At 45.4% G+C, this 19,087-nt stretch overlaps 1 protein-coding gene across 3 annotated transcripts in view; it reads right to left on the bottom strand.

The window, feature by feature from the left end:
* Positions 1-2,604: 2,604 nt before the first annotated feature.
* Positions 2,605-19,087, bottom strand: part of HCN4 (hyperpolarization activated cyclic nucleotide gated potassium channel 4) — a 109,842-nt gene continuing 93,359 nt past the window's right edge. Inside the window, exons 8-9 of one of the 3 annotated variants that reach the window (XM_062583816.1) lie at positions 3,497-4,199; positions 2,605-3,343 (exon numbers count right to left, since the gene is read on the bottom strand). In XM_062583816.1, coding sequence (XP_062439800.1) covers positions 2,605-3,343; positions 3,497-4,199 — 1,442 coding nt within the window. Of the gene's footprint in view, positions 4,200-19,087 lie in introns of all 3 variants that reach the window. The other 2 variants (XM_062583815.1, XM_062583814.1) reach the window with 2 other exon arrangements.

Genomic DNA, 19,087 nt, shown 5'->3' with positions numbered 1-19,087 from the left:
TTTGTTTGAGTGTCCACAGGGGTTGTTGAGATTCGAGTAGCAATGCAGCAGTCACAGGACATTCATCCATGAGAGCTTGGCATTGCTGAGCTAAAGACTCTTCCCACCTGATTAGATTGCATTCCCCGGACCCAAGTCACTTAGCTCCCAGCCTCTTGCCATGCTCGTTCTAGGGGGCCCTCTAGCATGTGGGAAAACAAGATTATTAGAGCAAGTATTAAACTTAAAAAGATATTCTGAGTCTTCCTTCTAGGAATTGTTTGCTATTTTTGAGAATATGAGAGGTCTGTGAACCTGTTATACCTCCATCAATTCGATTCTGTTTCAACACGAACCTCTACATACTTCAGAAGAGCAGGCTCTGTACACTGTAATTATCACCCGCCAATCAATCCTACAGGAGGGTCAAAACTGACATGTATTTTAAAACTAGGAGATATACATATATATTTATATATATATGGATATATATGTGTGTGTGTGTGCTTCCACAGGTGCATAAATAGTTTACATATGTGTATTAACTGTATACTATATATATAAAAGTATGTGCGTGTACATATATATGTACCTACACAGACACACACACACACTCACACACACACACACACACACAGGTGTACACACCTCCCGCCTTACACACTCACACACATATAGTTTTAGGCAGCTAGTAGAAAAAACAGTTCTAGATTTCCCCTAACCCTTTAAGGAAGACCAAAGCTGATTATATCTGAATTCTGAGCCACTAAAGCACATGGAATCGGGAATGCCCAGTAATGCTTGCAGCAACATTCAAGATACAGGCACATGTCAGAGTTCTGCAAACAATTTGGTATAAAAATCAGCTGTCAGCCAATGTTTTGGGAGAGAGTGGTGAGGGGGAGGTATGGGGATCTCTGTTGTTGTTGCGGTTATTAAGTTGTTTTGGCACTGCTGCAGGAAGTCCTGCTTTCCCTCTGTGGGGTGGAGGGGCTTTGTGATAGCTGGAAACAGAGGGAGGCTGGACATGTTTTTCTAACAAGTGTTAGAAAAGTTGAGCACCTGACTTTTTATAGTGAGGTGGCCAGAGACACCTGTTGGGCTAAGGAAAAACAAAACAGAAAGAAAGGATTGAATTAAAATGTAAAGGAGACATTTGCTCTAGAGGTAAAGGCTGTAGCTTCTTGATGCTGTGTGCACCCAATGGCCCCTTACTGTTTTCTTCCCACTTTAAATGCCTTAAATCAGGAGAGCCCCAAAAATCCAGCCCAAGGACCCTGCCAGGCCCCAGGTGTGTCCAGTGATGCTGCAACTGCAGAGCGAGACCAGAGCCAGTGCAGGCTGTTATTGCTGGTGAAATCAAGCAAACAATTTCAATTCCCTCATCAGAGGAGAAGCATGGACCATGGCTAGCCAAATTTCTGATCTGAATCTTTTTTAATGGTATAAACATAGTTGTAAATCTGAAGGATCTTTGGCTAGGCACCAATTATTACCCTCAGTGCCTCAAAGCTCAAACTCCCCAGGGCTAAGGAGGAAGAGCGCTGGGGTGGCTGCACCCCACTTTTCGATCTTACTCTCCCCAGTTCTTTTCAAAGCAGTCAGCCCATGGACACTGAGACATTAAGACTGAGAGAAGGTTAAAGTGCTGTCTCTTTCTTCATCCCTCCCTTGCTTTGCACACCCCACCTGGGAATGTGGCACACATGCCTTCCAAACCATGCAGAGGCTGAGGTCTGGGCTCTTCTGCTGGGGCCAGCAGCCTGGTGTGCCGGCACAGAGATGGGACTTCTCCTCCCACAACCCACATCCACGATGCTTATGGAAATACAGCGGGGATATTCACTGCCCTTCCTGTAAGTGTTATTTCTGTTCCCATTATAGCATCAGTGGAACGAGAGAGAGACAAGCATCTGAAGTCAGGCCCGTCCATCTCTTAGTCACCTTTATCTTCTTCAGATGGAGTCCAAGAAAGAGACAAACAAAAACTCAGCCCTTCTGCAATCCCTAGAAGAGATCGCATTAGTGAAACTCACCCCTCTTCTTGCTTCCTCTGCAACCTGCTGATCACAGGAGAAAACTTGGGAGGAAGTGAAACTTTCTGATGTGCACAGTGAGCCATCCAAGTCCCCCCAGATCTAGGTGCTGTGGGCCAGGTTGACAGCTGGTGCAAAGCTGACGCCAACCAGAGCTGTTCCAAATACACCAGCTATGGGCCTGACCTGATGTTTCCTTTTACGGCCCACGTCAACCTCGGATCTTTGTCTCAACAGGAAAACCATTTTTGGTGGCTTCTATGGCTGATCATTCATATGTTCCAGCTCAGGCACATGCCATGTCTGTGCGTTACCTCGTTGGATTAAATTTTCCAATATCCTTTTGCTCCATGTATTAAAATATTCTATAAAATCAAGTGACCAAAAATCTATAGCTCTAAGAATACCTGGTTATCTTCTTTTTTTTGTTGTTTTTTGTGTTTTTTGTTTATTTCTAATCACAGTTAAACCTAAAGAAAAGAAATGGGGGGAAAAAAGAGAAAAAAACGAAAAAGAAAAAAATGATTCATGAAAGTCTGATCAGGAACTGAATTGCACGGCTGACATAACCAGCTTTCAGAAGGAGTCCTCACAAATTGGAGGGCAGTTTGGATCTGACAGGTTCCAGATCCCCTGTGAGCACTATGGATTCTTTCCGCCCACCAGCAGTCAGAGAAGCAGTGCCTGCAGTGCTGGCCCCAAACACCAGCGGATGTGGTAAAGAACCTGAGGACATCTGACGTGGTAAAGTCACACGCCCAGGAACTGAGCTACAAGGCTTCCCAAGAAGTCCAGCCCCTCCGCCAGGGAAAGGAGAGAAGCTGGAAATGGATTCCCTAGAGGAATGGGGAGAAGTTTGGCTCAGCGTCTGAGCCAGCTCTTGGGGCAAAGATGGCTGGGAAGCAGAGATCAGCTTGATGTCCTGGCTCAGACGTCCTGGTGGCAGGGGTGGCGTGCTCCTGGACTGCAGGATCTGAGGAGGTGGGCTGGCGGTCTGAGACAGCAGCAGAGATCCGTGAGAGCCTGAGGCCCCGGCAGGGCCACACTGAAAAGTTCTTGTTGCCACTGGGCTCTGATTAGGAGGACTAAGGCCAGAAGGGGTATAACATGGAGAGGCAACACCAGACTGTTGTAGTGGAGACATGGAGGCAAAAGGTGACCTTTCTTGGTGGAGCTGGGCTATCGTTCCAGTTAAAGATCCTAATGCACTTGGATGTATTTGGCAAAGGCCTGAGGATGGACCACCAGAGGCCTGTGCCAGCTGGCTTAGGCTGGAGGATGGAGAACTGGAAGAAGGAGGGAGTTGGAAGTGATTAATTCTCCCCAAAGTCCCACTGCCCGAGAGCTGCTGTAACTGTCCCCCCTGCAGCGGTCTTGCGGTGGGCTGAAACTGGTTGAGGAGACTGGGGGGTGAATTTGATGAGAGCTGGGTGAATGATGTCGATGGAGAGCTAGTTGTGGCTTGCTGGAAGTGCCCAAATCCACTGCTGGAAAGGGGCGGTGGCTGCTGCGGCTGCTGCTGCGGCTGTTGCTGCTGCTGCATGGGCTGACCTGTCCCTAATGGTGATCCAGAAGATGCTTGTTGGAACTGGTTCAGTCCCACTGAGGACGCGCCACTCAAAGCTGTCTGGCTTGAGCCAGCTGGAGGGGATCCCACTGAGGCCTGGTGGAACTGGCCTAAGCCGGCAGAGGCTGAGAATCCTGCAAGCTGCTGGATGTGGAAGGAAGAGGACGAAGGGGTTTCTGCTCCTGGTGTATGCAGCTGGGATGGAGTACTGGAGGGAGAGCCTACAGCAGAAGGCCCAGCTGATGGGATGAGAGACTGAAGCCTCTTCAGCTGTCTTGGAGTCTGGCTGGATTGCTGTCCCAAGGAACCCAAGACAGACACTGGAGGACGGAAGATGGCTGTTGGGAGACGTGGGTGGTGGGTCAGAGCTATAGCAACAGATGTAGTGGCTGCTGCAGCTTGCAGGGGTGCCTGGATCAGAGGAGTCCAGATGACAGGGGTGGGTGTGGATGCAGCTGCAGCAGCGGCGGCAGCAGCAGCCTGGACGTTGTGAGCACAGTGTGCCATCTCTCTGTCATGCTGAACAATCTGCTGGATGATCTCATTCTCCTGGTAGTTGAACACACCTGAATTGAGGTCATGCTGGACTTTATGCAGCAGAATGGAATTTTTCTTACCTGTACAGAAAGTGGAAAAAGAAAAAGTGAATCGCTGACATAAAATCAAGGGAGGCATCCTCAAAGATCCATGCCAGACTTTTCTCAAATCGTTGGCGCTGTCTACCTTCTACCTTTGTAAGAAAATTGTGTTGTCACAGTCTATTTGCTCCAACAAAAAGATGGCACGCAACTCATCTTCTGCTTTTGTGATATGAGCAATAGACTTAAAGATCCCACAAAACCATGTCTTACAGGATTCAGTCTTAGACAATAGGGTCAATATTGGGGAGTCTTGGAGACTACTAGTAAAAAAATACAAATTCAGAAGGTTCTCATTTTGTGCTTCACAAGCTAAAAAGAGAATAGAGACTTCGATTTTTAAAAATCTAGTGCCAGTGAAGCCTGCCTGAGTCTTTAGCAACTCTCCAGTTGCTTTATCTGTCTCAAAGAACTTGTTCACTTTAAAATCTCATACCAGTCTGGTAAATTAACTATTTCATCCAAGCAGGCTTGGAGTCATCTCATCCAGTATCTCATGCAGGTCAAACTTGTCTTGCAGATGAAGCTTGGTGTTTGTTCCTACTTTGTTCCAGATTCAAGTCCTGGCCCTTACACGGTGTGACAGAGAGCTTTTACAATCAAACATATTCTACAAAATATCAATGAAAGTGGAACCAAATACTGCAAGTTTTTCTTGAAGAAGCCTGATATTTTCCCAAAGATCCAGCTCACTGTTCTCTGGAATTATATACTATACACTTAGCTTCAGATTACCTGTGGAAGAAATCCTCAGCTGAAATGTAGGTCTGATTTATATATGTTAATTGGGCCTTTCATTAATATGTCCTTAGCTAATGCCAAGCACTTCTGTTGCACTCAAGATCTTCTTCTGTCTGAAAATAATCACCCCATCATCCCATTCTATTGGGCAAAGCCAGGCACAGATCAGCTTGTCTCAGGTTTCATGACAAACTGAATCCCAGATTCCTGCTCTTATCACATTACTCCTCATTGCTCAGTCCACCTTTGCTAGGCTGGTGAGCTGACTCGTCAGTTCTTCCTTTGCAGAGAAAAAGCCTCCAGTGACTGAGCACCGAAAGAGCAACTTGTATGTAGGGATTGTTTGCAGCAGAAGGGGGCTCAGCTGCCAAGCTAAGGTTGAGAATGGTTTGTGGAAAAATACAGTATTCCCCCCCCCCCCCCCAGACAGTGCTCTATTTTACACTCTGTGCTAGGCCAAACTCCAGCAAGGACACATGTTGGAGGAATGCGAAAGATTATGAATGACCCGTTCCCCAACCTGGAGGGTCTTTGCAAGTGATACAGCCCAGGAACAGGAGGGGACCTGTGGAGAAAGCATGAAGAGACATGCTGCAGCCAGGAACAGATCACACTGTCCCCTGTGCGAACTGGCCTACTTGCAGCTGGCTAGTAGGCTTCACTGTTTAGGAAATGGAACAGGAAGATAGAGAGGTCCTTGAGATTTGGATGCTTAGCTCTGATCTCAAACCATCCCAGGGTTCAAAAGAAACATTCTCCCCTCCCAAGTCACTTAAATGCATGTCTTTTTCCTTACTAAGGACAATATCAATATCTAAAAGTACTGAAATGTTAATGTCATGGTTAAAACTTGCTATCTGAGAATCTCACGGAACACTACAAACTATTATGGGTGAAATCCGGGCTCCAATGAGGTCACTGGAAGTTTTGCCATTGACTTCAGTGGGGCCAAGACTTCATCCTAAGGCTCGCAAATCCCTAGCAGGAAGAAAGTCAAGCATTTGTTTCTAGCTTAAGGGAAATTTCTCTGTGAATAAGGGCAGAAGGACATCACATGTCAGAGAAGCTCAGCTAGCCCAAGCGAGAGCCCTCCGACATGCTGCTGTTACCATCTTATGTTGTTGTGAACTTCTAGCCCCAGCTTTAAGGAAACTGCAGGCCAGTGAACCTCATGTTCCAGCTGGACGTTCTAGCCTGCAGCAAAATATTAGCTCAGCACTTTATCTTTTCAATGGGCTGGAAAATACGTTGTTATGAGTTTGTCTGGCCTAGGAGCACACCGAGCACTGAAGGGACACTCTCCTGGAGTGAAGGACCGAACCATGCAGCGCAAGGGGAGGATGCTGTCAGAGATGCCCTTTCACCAGAGCACAATGCCTTCTCTGAGGAGAGGATTTCTGATGTAGACAGGCGCTCTGCACAACAGCCTGCGTATCTGCATTCCCGTAACGTTATGAAAATGAGTAACTAATGGCATTGATTTATGAGGAACTGGTGCCTTTACACTGGACTGAATGTTTTTTTTTTAATAGGGTGCATTAGATGTCCTGCACTCGCCTTTTCAAGGACCCTGCACCCTGACAACGTATGCCAGTTTGAACGTATGCCAGTACCTTCATATGGGCTCCTTTTTTTTTTTTTTTTTTTTGTTTTTTTTTTTTTTTTTTTTTTTTTTGTTTCTTGAGGCTGGCAGGACCTTGAAGGGTTCAGCCTAATAAGGTGTGTGTGTGTGTGTCTGTGTGCGCATTTGCATGCTGGGCTCCCTGGCTGTGCGTCTGTACACAGCTCATTTTGTGACTGAAGCTCAGGGGCTGCGTGTAGGAGGATCACCTCTAGAAGAAGCACCAGCCAGTTTGTATCAGATCAGAAGCTGTATTAACCTTCCTCCTGAACTAAATGTATCCTCAGGCCCCGCATCCCCTAGCAAACCTCTGCTCTAATTCAAATGCCATTTTTGCTGGCTCTTGACTGCTCAATTCTGGTTCCTATACAGGACCAGAGCAAATAATAGGCAGCATCCTGCCAGCTGCAGCGGATTTACAGAGTATGAGAGAGCTACAGGTATTGAATGGAGGCCTGGCTCTGGAAGGGCTTCTCTTTCTGAATTTTAATCCCCAAATCATGTTTTGCTTTAAAAATTAAGTGCTGGCAGCACAACTCTTGCCAAATAATATGTTTCTTACAAACAAAGGCTTCTCTGTTAAACTTGTCTCCACTCTTTCATGAAACTACAACTTTCATGATAAGTCAACTGTTGATATAATTGACTAAGCCCATGGTGCAATATTTACCTTTATCCCATCAGATATTCTGAGAAGAATCTTCAGTCTGGCATATGCTAGCTGCACCCCTAGTAAATGGAGTTTAAGCTGGTCAGCTGACAGTTTGCAAGAAGGAATGGTTAAGCGTGGATAGCTATACTGTGGAGTAGTGGAGTAGTACCCAGTTAGATTGCAGAGCAATTGCCTTTCAAGCCCATGCTAGTCACATCTCAGGTCTTTGCGCACAGATGACATCCAGATTGGGTTTTTCCTTTTTTTTTTTTAATTTTTTAATTGTATGGTGTATCTTTTATATCTGTAGCGGATGAAGAGTTGGAGTTTAAGAACAAGACTCTTACTGTAGCCAACTGTAAAATCAAACAACTGGTAGCAAAGAACTTAAACCACACTCAGAAGAGGGTAGCTGGTGTCCTGAAAAGTGGTAACTCTGAAAAAGGCTTAGTAGGGTCTTGAATATAACTAGCTGAGTTCCAAAGCTACCTCCAACAAAAGATGAAATACCTTTGTACAAATAAGGAGGAAATTATCAAGCAGAAGAAGGGAAATACTAGTCACTGCCACATACAATGCTAGGAGGACCACTGGCATACAGTACAATGTCCCAGTGGCTGCCTGCAAACTTGAAAAAGCACAGAAAATATCCACAAGAATCAGACTTGGAAAGCATCAACAAATAAGGAAGTACAATGTATTCAGCTTTTTCTCATAGAAGAGGTGATGTGATGCTGATTTCACAGTAAGAGGAAGCTGACAAGAATCATTCTTTAGGGTTTCAGAAAGAGTCACGAGATCCGATTTTGACATGCCCTGATGAAAAATAAGGAGCAGATTAATAGTGATGGTAGCTAAGCAAGGAAGAACAAACAAAGGGGTTCTCTTTCACATTTTAAAAACAAGACTGGATCTCTTATAAAGGTGGATACACGGTTAAAACAACTGAGAAGAGTGCAGTGCGATAATTACTGGTTCAGGTTTCTTGCACAGTGCTGTGCAAATGCTCAGACCAGGTAAAGTTTGAGATCTAAAGCTCCCTGGTCATCCTTTTCAGTGGGCTGAACTGCACCATAAAACCAAACTGCTGAGATGCTGGCAGAAGTCTGATTCTGGATCTGCAACTGCTGCCCTGGGGACATGATGCTGTGGGTAGTGCTTTGGAATGCTTAATGCTTTGTGTTTTCCCCATTGCTAATCACTCCCTCCAGAAGAGCAGAAAGGCATATGGACGGGCAGTTATCTTCAAAAGAAACACCAGCCATGGAAGGCCGAAGGTAGAAAACAGCGTCCTGAGCAGCATCACTGCATTCAGTACTGCTGATGTTACCCCAGGGGCTGGAGAACCTGGCTTCACTGCAAGCACTGATGTGCGGTATTTGCACAACGCTGGTTTTATCGCATACCAGACTGGAACAGTCAGCACTGGATATCCCCGCGGCAGACAGATCCTGATTCTTCCTGCAGTTCATGTAGGCACTTACACCAGGGGGAGTATGGATGCCACCTTTAAACTCAGAGCATTTCTGCAGTGAATATTCAATGAAAGGGAGTGGATGAGGCATCAGAGAGTCAGACTGTGCATATGCAATGCTTTCCAGGCAGTATCTTCTAGAATCACACACACACTTACAAACAAATGGGATCCCAAAGGGCTGCTTAACAGAAACAGAAATACTAATCGCTCCAAGTCAGGAGAAAAATAACCTATCTACATAAAACTAATGGCTAAGAAAGGATCCGGACAGCACACTTGAGGTAAAGAGGGATTCAGACTGCAGGTTTGTAATCATCTTCTTTCTGGAGTTGAAGGTACAAATCCCAGCATGGGTAATCTGCTGCTATCCTGCACCACTGCAAGGTCAGGATGTGGAAGGGAGACAGCATGCTGAGTTCAAAGCAGTCAGACAAAAAAGCTGCCCTACCACATTTGCTTTCTTGATAACATACTGTAGAGAAAACAGGCTAAGAGGAATGGCTGGGAGTACAAGAAGGAGAAATAGCAGATGTTGCTAATGCAGCTTTCCAAAAAGCTCAATACCAGCAACTGCTCTGTGTTTCCGTCATCACAGTGAACAACTCATTTCACTCTTTAATTCCACGTCACCTGTCTCTGGTTTCTGATTTGCTTGTCTGTGCTTGAATAGCCCGCAATTTCCACGGCTGCCCTCAATCTGAACGACAACCCAGAGCGATGTTAATCAGAGCTGCACGGATGGAGTGCGAGGCCTGATGTTTCATAAGCAGAGCGCTTGACAACACAGAAGGAGCTGAACAGCAGACTCCGCTTTCCTTGGGAGTGCACTAAACAGAGAACCTGCTAACATCTTCCAAACGTGTACTAGTTCCTGAAAAATGATTTGATCAAAGCTCCTTAAATTTATGTCAGGCTGACAAAATAATTCCAGCAAAAGCCTTGGAATGCTTAGTTTTGTTAATTTTTAAACAGAACATTTCAGTTTTCCTTTGAAAATATGCTACATTTTAATATTTTCCTTGGCCCAAGTCAAACAAAAATATTATTTATCAACCGTTTCATTTGATCAATTTTTTATTTTTCTGTTTATGAAGAAAATCTCAAATTTTTGCTTTTTATGTCTGCAGAACATTTTACAGAATTACTGAAAATGTTCCTTCTTATTTTTGAAGGGGAGAGGAATTTTTCAAAACCATTTTTCAAAACTAAAATTGGTTAGCAGACTGAAAAATTCTTTCTACCACTCTAATTTACAGCATCATTTACACGATGCTTCTAAACACTGATCTAAGTCTTATTATTTGCTTCTGGGGGAAATCCTCCTTCCAGCCAGCACCAGTTCACAACAGGCATACAGCACTGCGCTGCTGCGACAGACATTTTCTTGGTAGGTTTGACTGAAGTCCTGCACGAAACATAAGCCAACAGTGGAATGAGACAGGAGGAGTGAGTTCGCTTGGGCCAGTGGTTCTGAGATTACTTCTCCCCCTCGTCTTATTTATGAAATTGCTTTAGTTTCAAATTCATTTTTCCTGCCCTGGATTTATTGTCACAGCACCTGCCTCAAAAGGAGATCGCTAAATACAGGAACCAGAGGACTGAACGGCTGATTAGTTCGGCTCTGTGTAACCCTAACTGAAATGACGTTCTGAAGCTCACAGCCACAGCCAGTGAGCTGCAATAGGGTCCTGCGGTCCTGCTAAGCCAGTGAGAGGCTCATTAGGGAGGGGAAGGGGCAATCTTGTTTCCCCTTCAATTTCATCATGGAAGCACAGAGGCTATACGTTATCAGGAGTTCCTCCTTCTCTGTTTTTTGGTGCACAGAAACTAAAAAGCTGAGCAGAGCCTTAGATACTAGAATAAACAATCCACCCAATCATGGCCCCCAAACCCCCAAATACTACACAAATTTATTCCGTTTCTAAGGAAAGCAGTAATTTGAATTCATTACATTTTGTTGACATGTGCCACGAACAAATGTTTCGGGAATGTCAAAATGTAAAGGATGTTGGCCTTGTCGTCCTGGCACTGGAGAATTCCGTCTATCTGGTCTACAAGATAATCTAGGATCCTAGGCCAACCTGAGACTTAGGCTTTTTAAGCTCTGCTGCTGAGAACAGCTCTTGGGGGAAACTGGTGAAACTTGAGGCATTTGGAGATCAATAACCCTACTACACTTTTGTTTCATCAGAAAGTTTCTGTTCAGCTCTATTTGTGAGCCCTGGATTCGGGGACTGTCTTCCTCTTCCGTATTTGTACATGACAGCGCAGGAGAGCCCTGATTCATCCTCCTGGGCACTTTCCAAATAAATCAGGAATGGACCCCTGGATGATCTTCATGTGGGCAGATGCTGGGAATGAGGCTTTGCCATGAATATTGATTAACCAGAGATGGGAGCCTTTGGACATCAAGCCAGTCTCCAGGAATTTAAAGGGCTGTTGCCAGCCCCAGAACTGAAACCCTGTGAAGCTGTGTTGTGTTTGGGAAGTGTGGCAAAAGGATGTGTCCAGACAGCAGGCCACCTCCTCAGGAAAGCTACTCATTTTGTAAGGCTTAGGGGAGGCTTTTAAGTCACCCAGCTTCTCCATGAGACTACACTGACATCACCAAACTCAGCTCCCCGAAGACCCTGGCTTATGGTGAACAAGGAATTAATTCCATTTCAGCAACTCCTGCTCTTGCAGAGCTCAGGGGAGAGCTACAAGAACTGTTTTGACTTGTGTGAGTGTGTGTACGTGTGTGTGGCTACAGCGGGGGATGTATTTAAAGCTAGGCTCCGCAGCTTAGCGCAGTGTCCTTGCTAAGGGATGATTCCCCCCGGCAAGGAACTCTCTGCTTCCTTTGCTGAACAGACTAGTTCTCCTGTTCTAAATGTTGGCCACGCGTGGATCACATCTTTCCAAATCATTCTGCCAGGTCACAAAATCCTGCTCAGATCTGGACCCAGATCCTGTGAGGTGAAAAGCTGCTGGGTACATGCTTCCACACATATGCCTCTAGAAGTCTCACCTGCTTTTACGGTGGAAAAGCAGTGCTTTGCACCCTTCCTGCCTTATGCTGCTTTAGTGCTTCTTGTGGAGCTCGCAGTTACATGTCTGTAAGCAGATTCTGCCCTTGAGCATGTATCCTGTTTAATACACCTGTGGACATTTCAGAGGCATTCAGGCAGCAGCAGAAACCAAGCTCAGAGCCCTTTCATCCAAGATCACACCCGCCCTGACCTGAGCTCGTGGAGAACATTCCTTAACCTCAGTAGACCTCTGACCTCTGTACACAGGGACAGCCTCAGTCAGAGCAGGACCCCAAGCAAAATTTAGACTTGAAAAACATTATTTTTTAAAGAGTAAAGATGTCTGTCCTCTCTCCCACAGCTGATATATGGCTGATACCATTCCCAGTCCGACATCTCCTGAGTTCTTCACTGATAACCACCTTTCCTTCCTCCAGGAGACCGACAGCCCCATTCTCTTTTCTTCCTAACTGCCTACAACACGTTCCCTGTCTCTGTCGTAAGTCTCAGTGCTCACTTAAGTGCTATGTAGCCGGCATGGGAGCCATCAACAGCTACCTCATATTCCAGCTTCTCAAGTTTCGTTACTCTGAGGCGTTGCAATTCAAGGTCCCTTGCCTTCCTAAAGAAGAGAGATAAGCTGCCATTTTTGTGTCAAGGGACAAGTCTCTACTCACAGGAGCGGCCTGTAACAGCTTGATGAGGGGAGGACTGAATGATTCCCAAGCATCTACCTAGGCTGAACCTGCCTCAGAGAGCTGAGTAAGTTCCATCTAATGGAGCAACAGGAGCACAGTTAACATATTTAAACTAAAGGTCTCAACAGCACACACACTTTTTTATTCCCTATGTACAGCTCCTAGCACAACATGTATTTTTTTCCCCATGGCCAGACAAAAATAATTAACATTAACTAGTGCTGTGGATTCCAACTCCTCTTCCAATTTTTCTCATTGCAACAACGGATTAAACACAGGAAAAGAGAAGAGATTTAGAGCCTAAAAGATGTTCCTAGCAAAGCTGCCAGAACTGTGAAGTGGACCGGGGTTTGTGAAATTGTGGAAACTAAACTAATAGATGTTGTACCCTTAATAAAGAATGGCAAAGTCAGATATCCTCAGCTGCAGATAGCACACAAAGAAACACGGAGAAAGGGCCATGTGATTTCATAAAAAGAGCCAGCGCTCAACAATAATTCTTCTATCAAAATATCAAAATTAGCTTTCTGTTGTTAAAATTCTGCACAGACGCAGGGGAAATTAGCTGTTACTTTATGTTCATTTCTCTTTTCATTCTGTCTAAGTCCACCGGCTGCAGTTTAAGAATTCAGGTCACTGACTTGCTTTCTGAATTTGCATGCATTTGAAATACTCTCACTTTATTAGGCTGGCTTATGCCCTGGCCTGCTGTCAAAGTGGCTGCCCCCTGCCACATGGTTACTTCTCTCAGGTCCAGTCTCTTCTTTTTATTCACACAAGGGAGTATTAAATACCCCGCTCAGACCACTGGTTGCAGCAAGAAGCTCACAGCACAGTGCACCTATGAGGGTGGTCTCTGCCCTCCTCTGCTTATGGGTTACCTGTGCTCTGGGCTGGTTGTAATTCACCTTGCTGCCATCATCCCCAGAGGGGCAATACAGCAACTGGCAACTGCGGGCAAAGAAGCCCTGGACACGCTCATTACACTGGCAGTTTGCCACAGCTGCTTCTGCGCCCCTGGGGAACCCTTCTGCAGCGGGACGATGCTGGCTGGAGGGGCTCCACCAGCTCTTGCCACTGTCGAGCCTTAGGGACTGTACACAGGGAAATTAGCTGGATCAGTGATTTTAAAAGTAATTCTCAACTCCTAGTACACATGCTCTTTTCCTGATCAAGCCTGACTTTCTCTCAAATTCCGGTTAACCATAGTAAACTGCATTAACTGACATGCAAAGGTCACTCAGTCTCAGCAGCCTGACTTCTGAATAAGAACATCGACACAGAAATTTAGTGCACTTAACAGATTTGCTCTAGAAATTATTTTAGATTAATTTTTCTGAGAATTTGTCTATGCGAATACATTGCAAACTTCAGGTGCAGTTCTTGACAAACTGCTCTACATCCCCTTCTCCCCTGCTTTGTCCTCACCAAGTCTATCTGGAGCTAAACCTCTACATATGGGTGTATTGTAGGAAAATCAGACCCTATATGGAAAGGGAAATGAATTGTATCAGTGTGGAGCCTGTTGTACTGGAACACTGAACTGAGTCAGTTGTCTTATTATCATATTAACCAACAATAATTAAAGTTTAAAACGGATAATTCCCTATTCTTCCAGGTTGGAGTCTTCCCTCCCTGTACAGCTCAAGCCTACCCCCGATTGTATCCCATAAACCTATTAGAGCCGTCCATAAGTAAACAGTGCCTCTTTTAGGAGATAGAATGTAACCTTTAACTGGGCTAAACTGCTGTAGGTCAAATGATACACAGAGAAAAATATATCTGATAAATCTCATAACAGTTAAACAACATTTATATTAAATTAATCCTATGATGGTTTTCCCTCCCACTTTACACCTCTTCCCACCATTATACAGCTCTGCAGAACAAATGTATAACATACAGAGCAAATATTTTGTGAATATACATGAATACATGTAAGAACTGTGCAATTCTGGAGTGTTTGTGATGCCCTGTGCTGCCTGAAGCACAGTGTCCTGCCCGTTACCCATCGCTGGAGACTACAGCCAGAAAGCCTTCCTTTCCTCAAGTGGCAGAAGTGCTTGTGCCTGGAGCCGAAGCTCCTGCACTCAGTTCGCAGTGCCCTACAGGAGCTGACAGCTGTGAGAGGGACAGATCCTGGCAGACTCTGGACTGATGACATGCTGGCACAGGTTTTCTTCAGTTGTGTGCTTTGCAGTGTGGTCTGTCTGCGGACAGCTACGGGACTGCACTCAAGGCAGGATGAATTTAGAGATGCAGGAAGGAAGCAGGTCCTACTTTATGTAATTAAAGGAGTGGTTGAAGATTATTTAAAAAGGTGTTGGAGTGGGAAAAATGTTATCTGAACAGGTTTTTTATTTTGCTGCAAATAGCCAATAGTTGTAGATGAGGCTCTCTCAAAGGTGAAAAGAATCTGGTAACTCAGGGGACTCACGGAGATGGGGACACAAATACATTGCATCCCCTGCCACTCCCCAAACTCTCTCCCTCAAAACCGGTCCTGCTTAATGTCTCCCAGGCAACCGAGCATCCTTTTGTGATACTTGTGACATGTGCCTAAAAGACCTAACTCTTCCCCGAGAACCTGTACCCCATAACTAGCACTGGACCAAGGTGCCCAGAGAAGTTGTGGAATCTCCTTCTCCGGAGATATTCAAAACCTGACTGGACGGGATGCTTTCTAACATGCCCTAGGTGACCCTGCTTGAGCAGGGGAGGGTGGACTAGGTGATCTTCAGAGGTCCCTTCCAACCCCAACAATTCTGTGATTCTGCAAGGTAGATTTGTTTTGAGATAAACTGATGTGACCAAGGTCACTTACAAGGTCAGTCAGTTGCGGGTCTCCTGAGATCTCATTTATCAGTTCCTACTGCCCCTTCTACTGGGCTGTCTTAGGCTTTTTCTTCCTTCTAGAGTTGCATGAGATATGGCTTTTCCATATTCAAACAAGGCTTCCAGTTCATCTTATTTAAGCTGAAATCGTTTGCCCTCAGTCACAGCTGGTGAGTTGCTGATATTTTTGCCTATGCTAAACACAATACTCTGAGTGTGGGCCTGCCCTTCAAAACTGAAGGAAATTTAAACATCTAGGTCCTGCTTAACGCCAAGTTCCTTCCCTGCAAACACCTATGTCTGAGCTAGATAGCATTTCCAGGGTATGATCCACCTAAGCCATTTTAGATAGCCACTGTAGGAGAAGAATCATACTCTAGAAATGCCATTTTCTCTCTCCTGACTATAAAAGAAGTTAAGACTGATTCAGATGCAGATGTCTGCATTGTAGTGTTGGAAATGATGGGAAAAAGTTTCTAGTCAGATAGCACAGCGGTATTTGAACTCTGATTCCTCATAAAATGTGTGTGCGTTATTCACATGACCAGAGAGGACCCAGTACAGGAGAACCTGTGTTATCACTCGTCAGCCACTGCTGTCAGCTCCTCAGTACTTGAGTAATAAGATTCTGCCTCTTTTAAGGGCTGGGCAGCCTTCAGTGTGATTTTCCCCAAAGAACACACATTCTAGCATTATATATTAATCCTGAGCCACAGGAACTTGTACCTTCGAATCACCTGTGTCTGTATCAGCAACCTTAAATAAGAACTGAGGTACCCTTATGATCAAATCTGCTTGCTCGCCTCGTAGGTGCTATTCTTTGGGGTTACCCACCTAAGCAAGGTGAACAAATCTGGGACTGTAATAAGGATACAGTGTAAACTTTATGCTGAGTACATACTGTTTTACATATATACATTTTAATCCCTTTCATTTATTCGTAAGATTTTGCATGGCACCTGACATAAGGGAGTAGGCAGCCAGGAAGCATTCAGAGTCTGAACTCCGCCTTTAGTTAGTATTATTTTCTCTGTAGAAGAGATGAGGAGCTGAAGCACAGAGCAAAGACGTGACAAAGTCACACAGGGAGTCGGTGGCAGAGCTTGGCAGAGATCCCAGATCTTCTAATTCACAGTTCACCTACCTAACATCAGACCAGTCAATCCTCTGAGGCAGCAGATCCCAGAGTATTAGTCATGACCTAAGCAAGCAGAGTGCAAACCCAACAGTATTTCATAGAATCACAGAATCGGTAAGGTTCTAAGCGACCTCTGGAGATCACCTAGTCCAACCTCCCCGCTCAGCAGGGTCAGCTAGAGCATGTTAGACAGGGTTGCATCCAGGCGGGCCTTGAAGATCTCCAGAGAAGGAGACTCCACAACCTCTCTGGGCAACCTGGTCCAGTGCTCCGTCACTCCTCCAGTGAGGAAATTCCCCCTGACATTCAGGTGGAACTTCCTGTGCTTCAGTTTCTGCTCATTGCCTCTTGTCCTGTCACATGGGACAACTGAAAAGAGTTTGGCCCCGTCCCCTGGACACCCTCCCTTCAGGTGCTTGTACACATTGATAAGATCCCCCCTCAGGCTTCCCTTCCCCAGGCTGAAGAGGCCCAGCTCTCGCAGCCGGTCCTCAGAGGGCAGATGCTCCAGTCTCCTGATCATCCTTGTAGCCCTATGCTGGACTCTCTCCAGTAGCTCCATGTCTCTCATGCTGGGCACCCCAGAACTGGACACAGTACTCGAGATGAGGCCTCACCAGGGCTGAGTAGAGTGGCAGGATCACCTCCCTCGACCTGCTGGCAACACTCTTCCTAATGCACCCCAGGAGACCATTGGCCTTCCTGGCCACACGGGCACGTTGCTGGCTCATGGTCAACTTATCATCCACCAGCACTCCCAGGTCCTTCTCTGCAGAGCTGCTCTCCAGCAGGTCAGCCCCCAGCTTGTACTGGTGCCTAGGGTTATTTCTCCCCAGGTGCAGGACCCTGCACTTGCCCTTGTTGAACCTCAGGAGGTTCCTCTCTGCCCAACTCTCCAGCCTGTCCAGGTCTCTTTGAATGGCAGCACAGCCCTCTGGTGCGTCAGCCACTCCTCCCAGCTTGGTATCATCAGCAAACTTGCTGAGGAGGCATTCTGTCTCCTCATCCAGGTCATTTCAATTGCAGAACTGTGACCACGAGCTGAGATATAGGGTGTCCAGAGAAAAAGTTTAGGAACAGCTATTTTTGTGGCTTGTCTGCACGGCAAAGCTTTTACCACTTCTACTACTACAATCTCTTGAACAGACACTCTTGTACCATAATAATACTATCAACAAAATACTGCTGGGTTAATACCCAAACTAGCATTGGGTGGTCTGAGTTTTTTAGCAATTGCAATGCCCTGAGGAAATGCAAGGCATTCTTAATCCAGTGTTAACTAGGATCCTTGAATCAAAAAATATATATTTCAGGCTACCAGGAGTGAGAAATTCCTGAAGAAACTAAAAAAATTACTTTCTTTGGCTTCAAAATATGCTCTCAGCTCTCATCAGTGACCTTGATATGGACGGTAGGCAGCTGTATGGAAGACATCTATGATACTTACTACAGCACAAGAAATAATGGAAAATAATTGCACCCCAATATTTTTGAATGCACCAATGAACTTTGATATGACAATATTCACAACCTGTATTGTATTTAGTTTCATTGAACATTTGAGTGGTTGTGTTTTATAAGTGCAAATACTTGTGAAAATCTAATTTTAAGCTTCAATGGTCACTGAAAGCCAGTTTCAAAGCCAGTCAGGGAACAGAATCATGCAACTTATGTAACTAACTGATATATCACAAACTGGGACTATTCACAAAGGCTTGGCAGACAAAGAAGTACTCACTGGAGAAATGATCAAATCGTTTCAACATATAAACATTAAGAAGAATTTTACAGCTCGGTCAAGAACAAGAGGAAAGTTTAATCAGTGGTACATTAGTCTGATTTGGTTAAGTCTCAATCTTTAGGTCCTTAGCCTGTTGTGCCTGCGATTTTCTGCAGCCTGAGGAGTTCTTCAGAGTTTGAAATTACTCTAAGAACAGAGCTAAGCACGGACACAAATCTTTGCAGAATCCAGGCCTCAGTCAATTCTTGGAGAATAATCTCTTTCAGTCTTTAAAGAGCTCTGCAAGTGCAAAACACCTGGGAAACCTCTTCCCCAGCCATGCATGACCCTGGCAGGATGCCAGTATCAATTCTCATTAACAACAGAGGTTAGAAGGATACATCAACACGCTCTTTGCCAGAGCGATCAATGCAGCTGACAGCGCTCTAGGGGGCTGTGCCCTTCCTGCTGAGGCACTGCACATCTACCAGCAGGAAGTGATGGGGACATACAGTGCAGGGTGCATCTGCCCCTCTCGTCCCCTCTCTGTCTAGCCACACGCTTTCAAACAGCATTTGCTGCACAAAGTGAATGCCTCATTTCACCTCCAGTCAAGCAGTACTGCTCCCGGTGCTTCTAGGGATGGGGTCTTAATGTTCCCACCCTGTCTCTCTGCTACCTAGAAGAGCTTAGACCATGTTTTCCAAATCCCCTGGATAGCAGCTAATCCTGTAAACACCTCTCCAGTCATTGTGACTGGATGGACAGATTTTTCTCCCTGCTCTCTTGCCTTCTTATTGCACAAGCAGAATAGTGGATGGTCTATCCTGGTGCCAGAACACTGATAGATCCCTCTGAATCTTTTCATGAACTCAGTGAGGCATAGGCTTCTCAAGGACATGCTGCCAGCTGCGTAGAATGGAGGCAGTGAATGCACGACTGACTTGAAAAAAGGCTCCCATTTGCCTCTGTCT

Source organism: Rhea pennata, chromosome 10, assembly GCF_028389875.1.
Source record: "Rhea pennata isolate bPtePen1 chromosome 10, bPtePen1.pri, whole genome shotgun sequence".
Classification (NCBI taxonomy): domain Eukaryota; kingdom Metazoa; phylum Chordata; class Aves; order Rheiformes; family Rheidae; genus Rhea; species Rhea pennata.
This window is presented reverse-complemented; position numbering and strand designations above follow the sequence as displayed.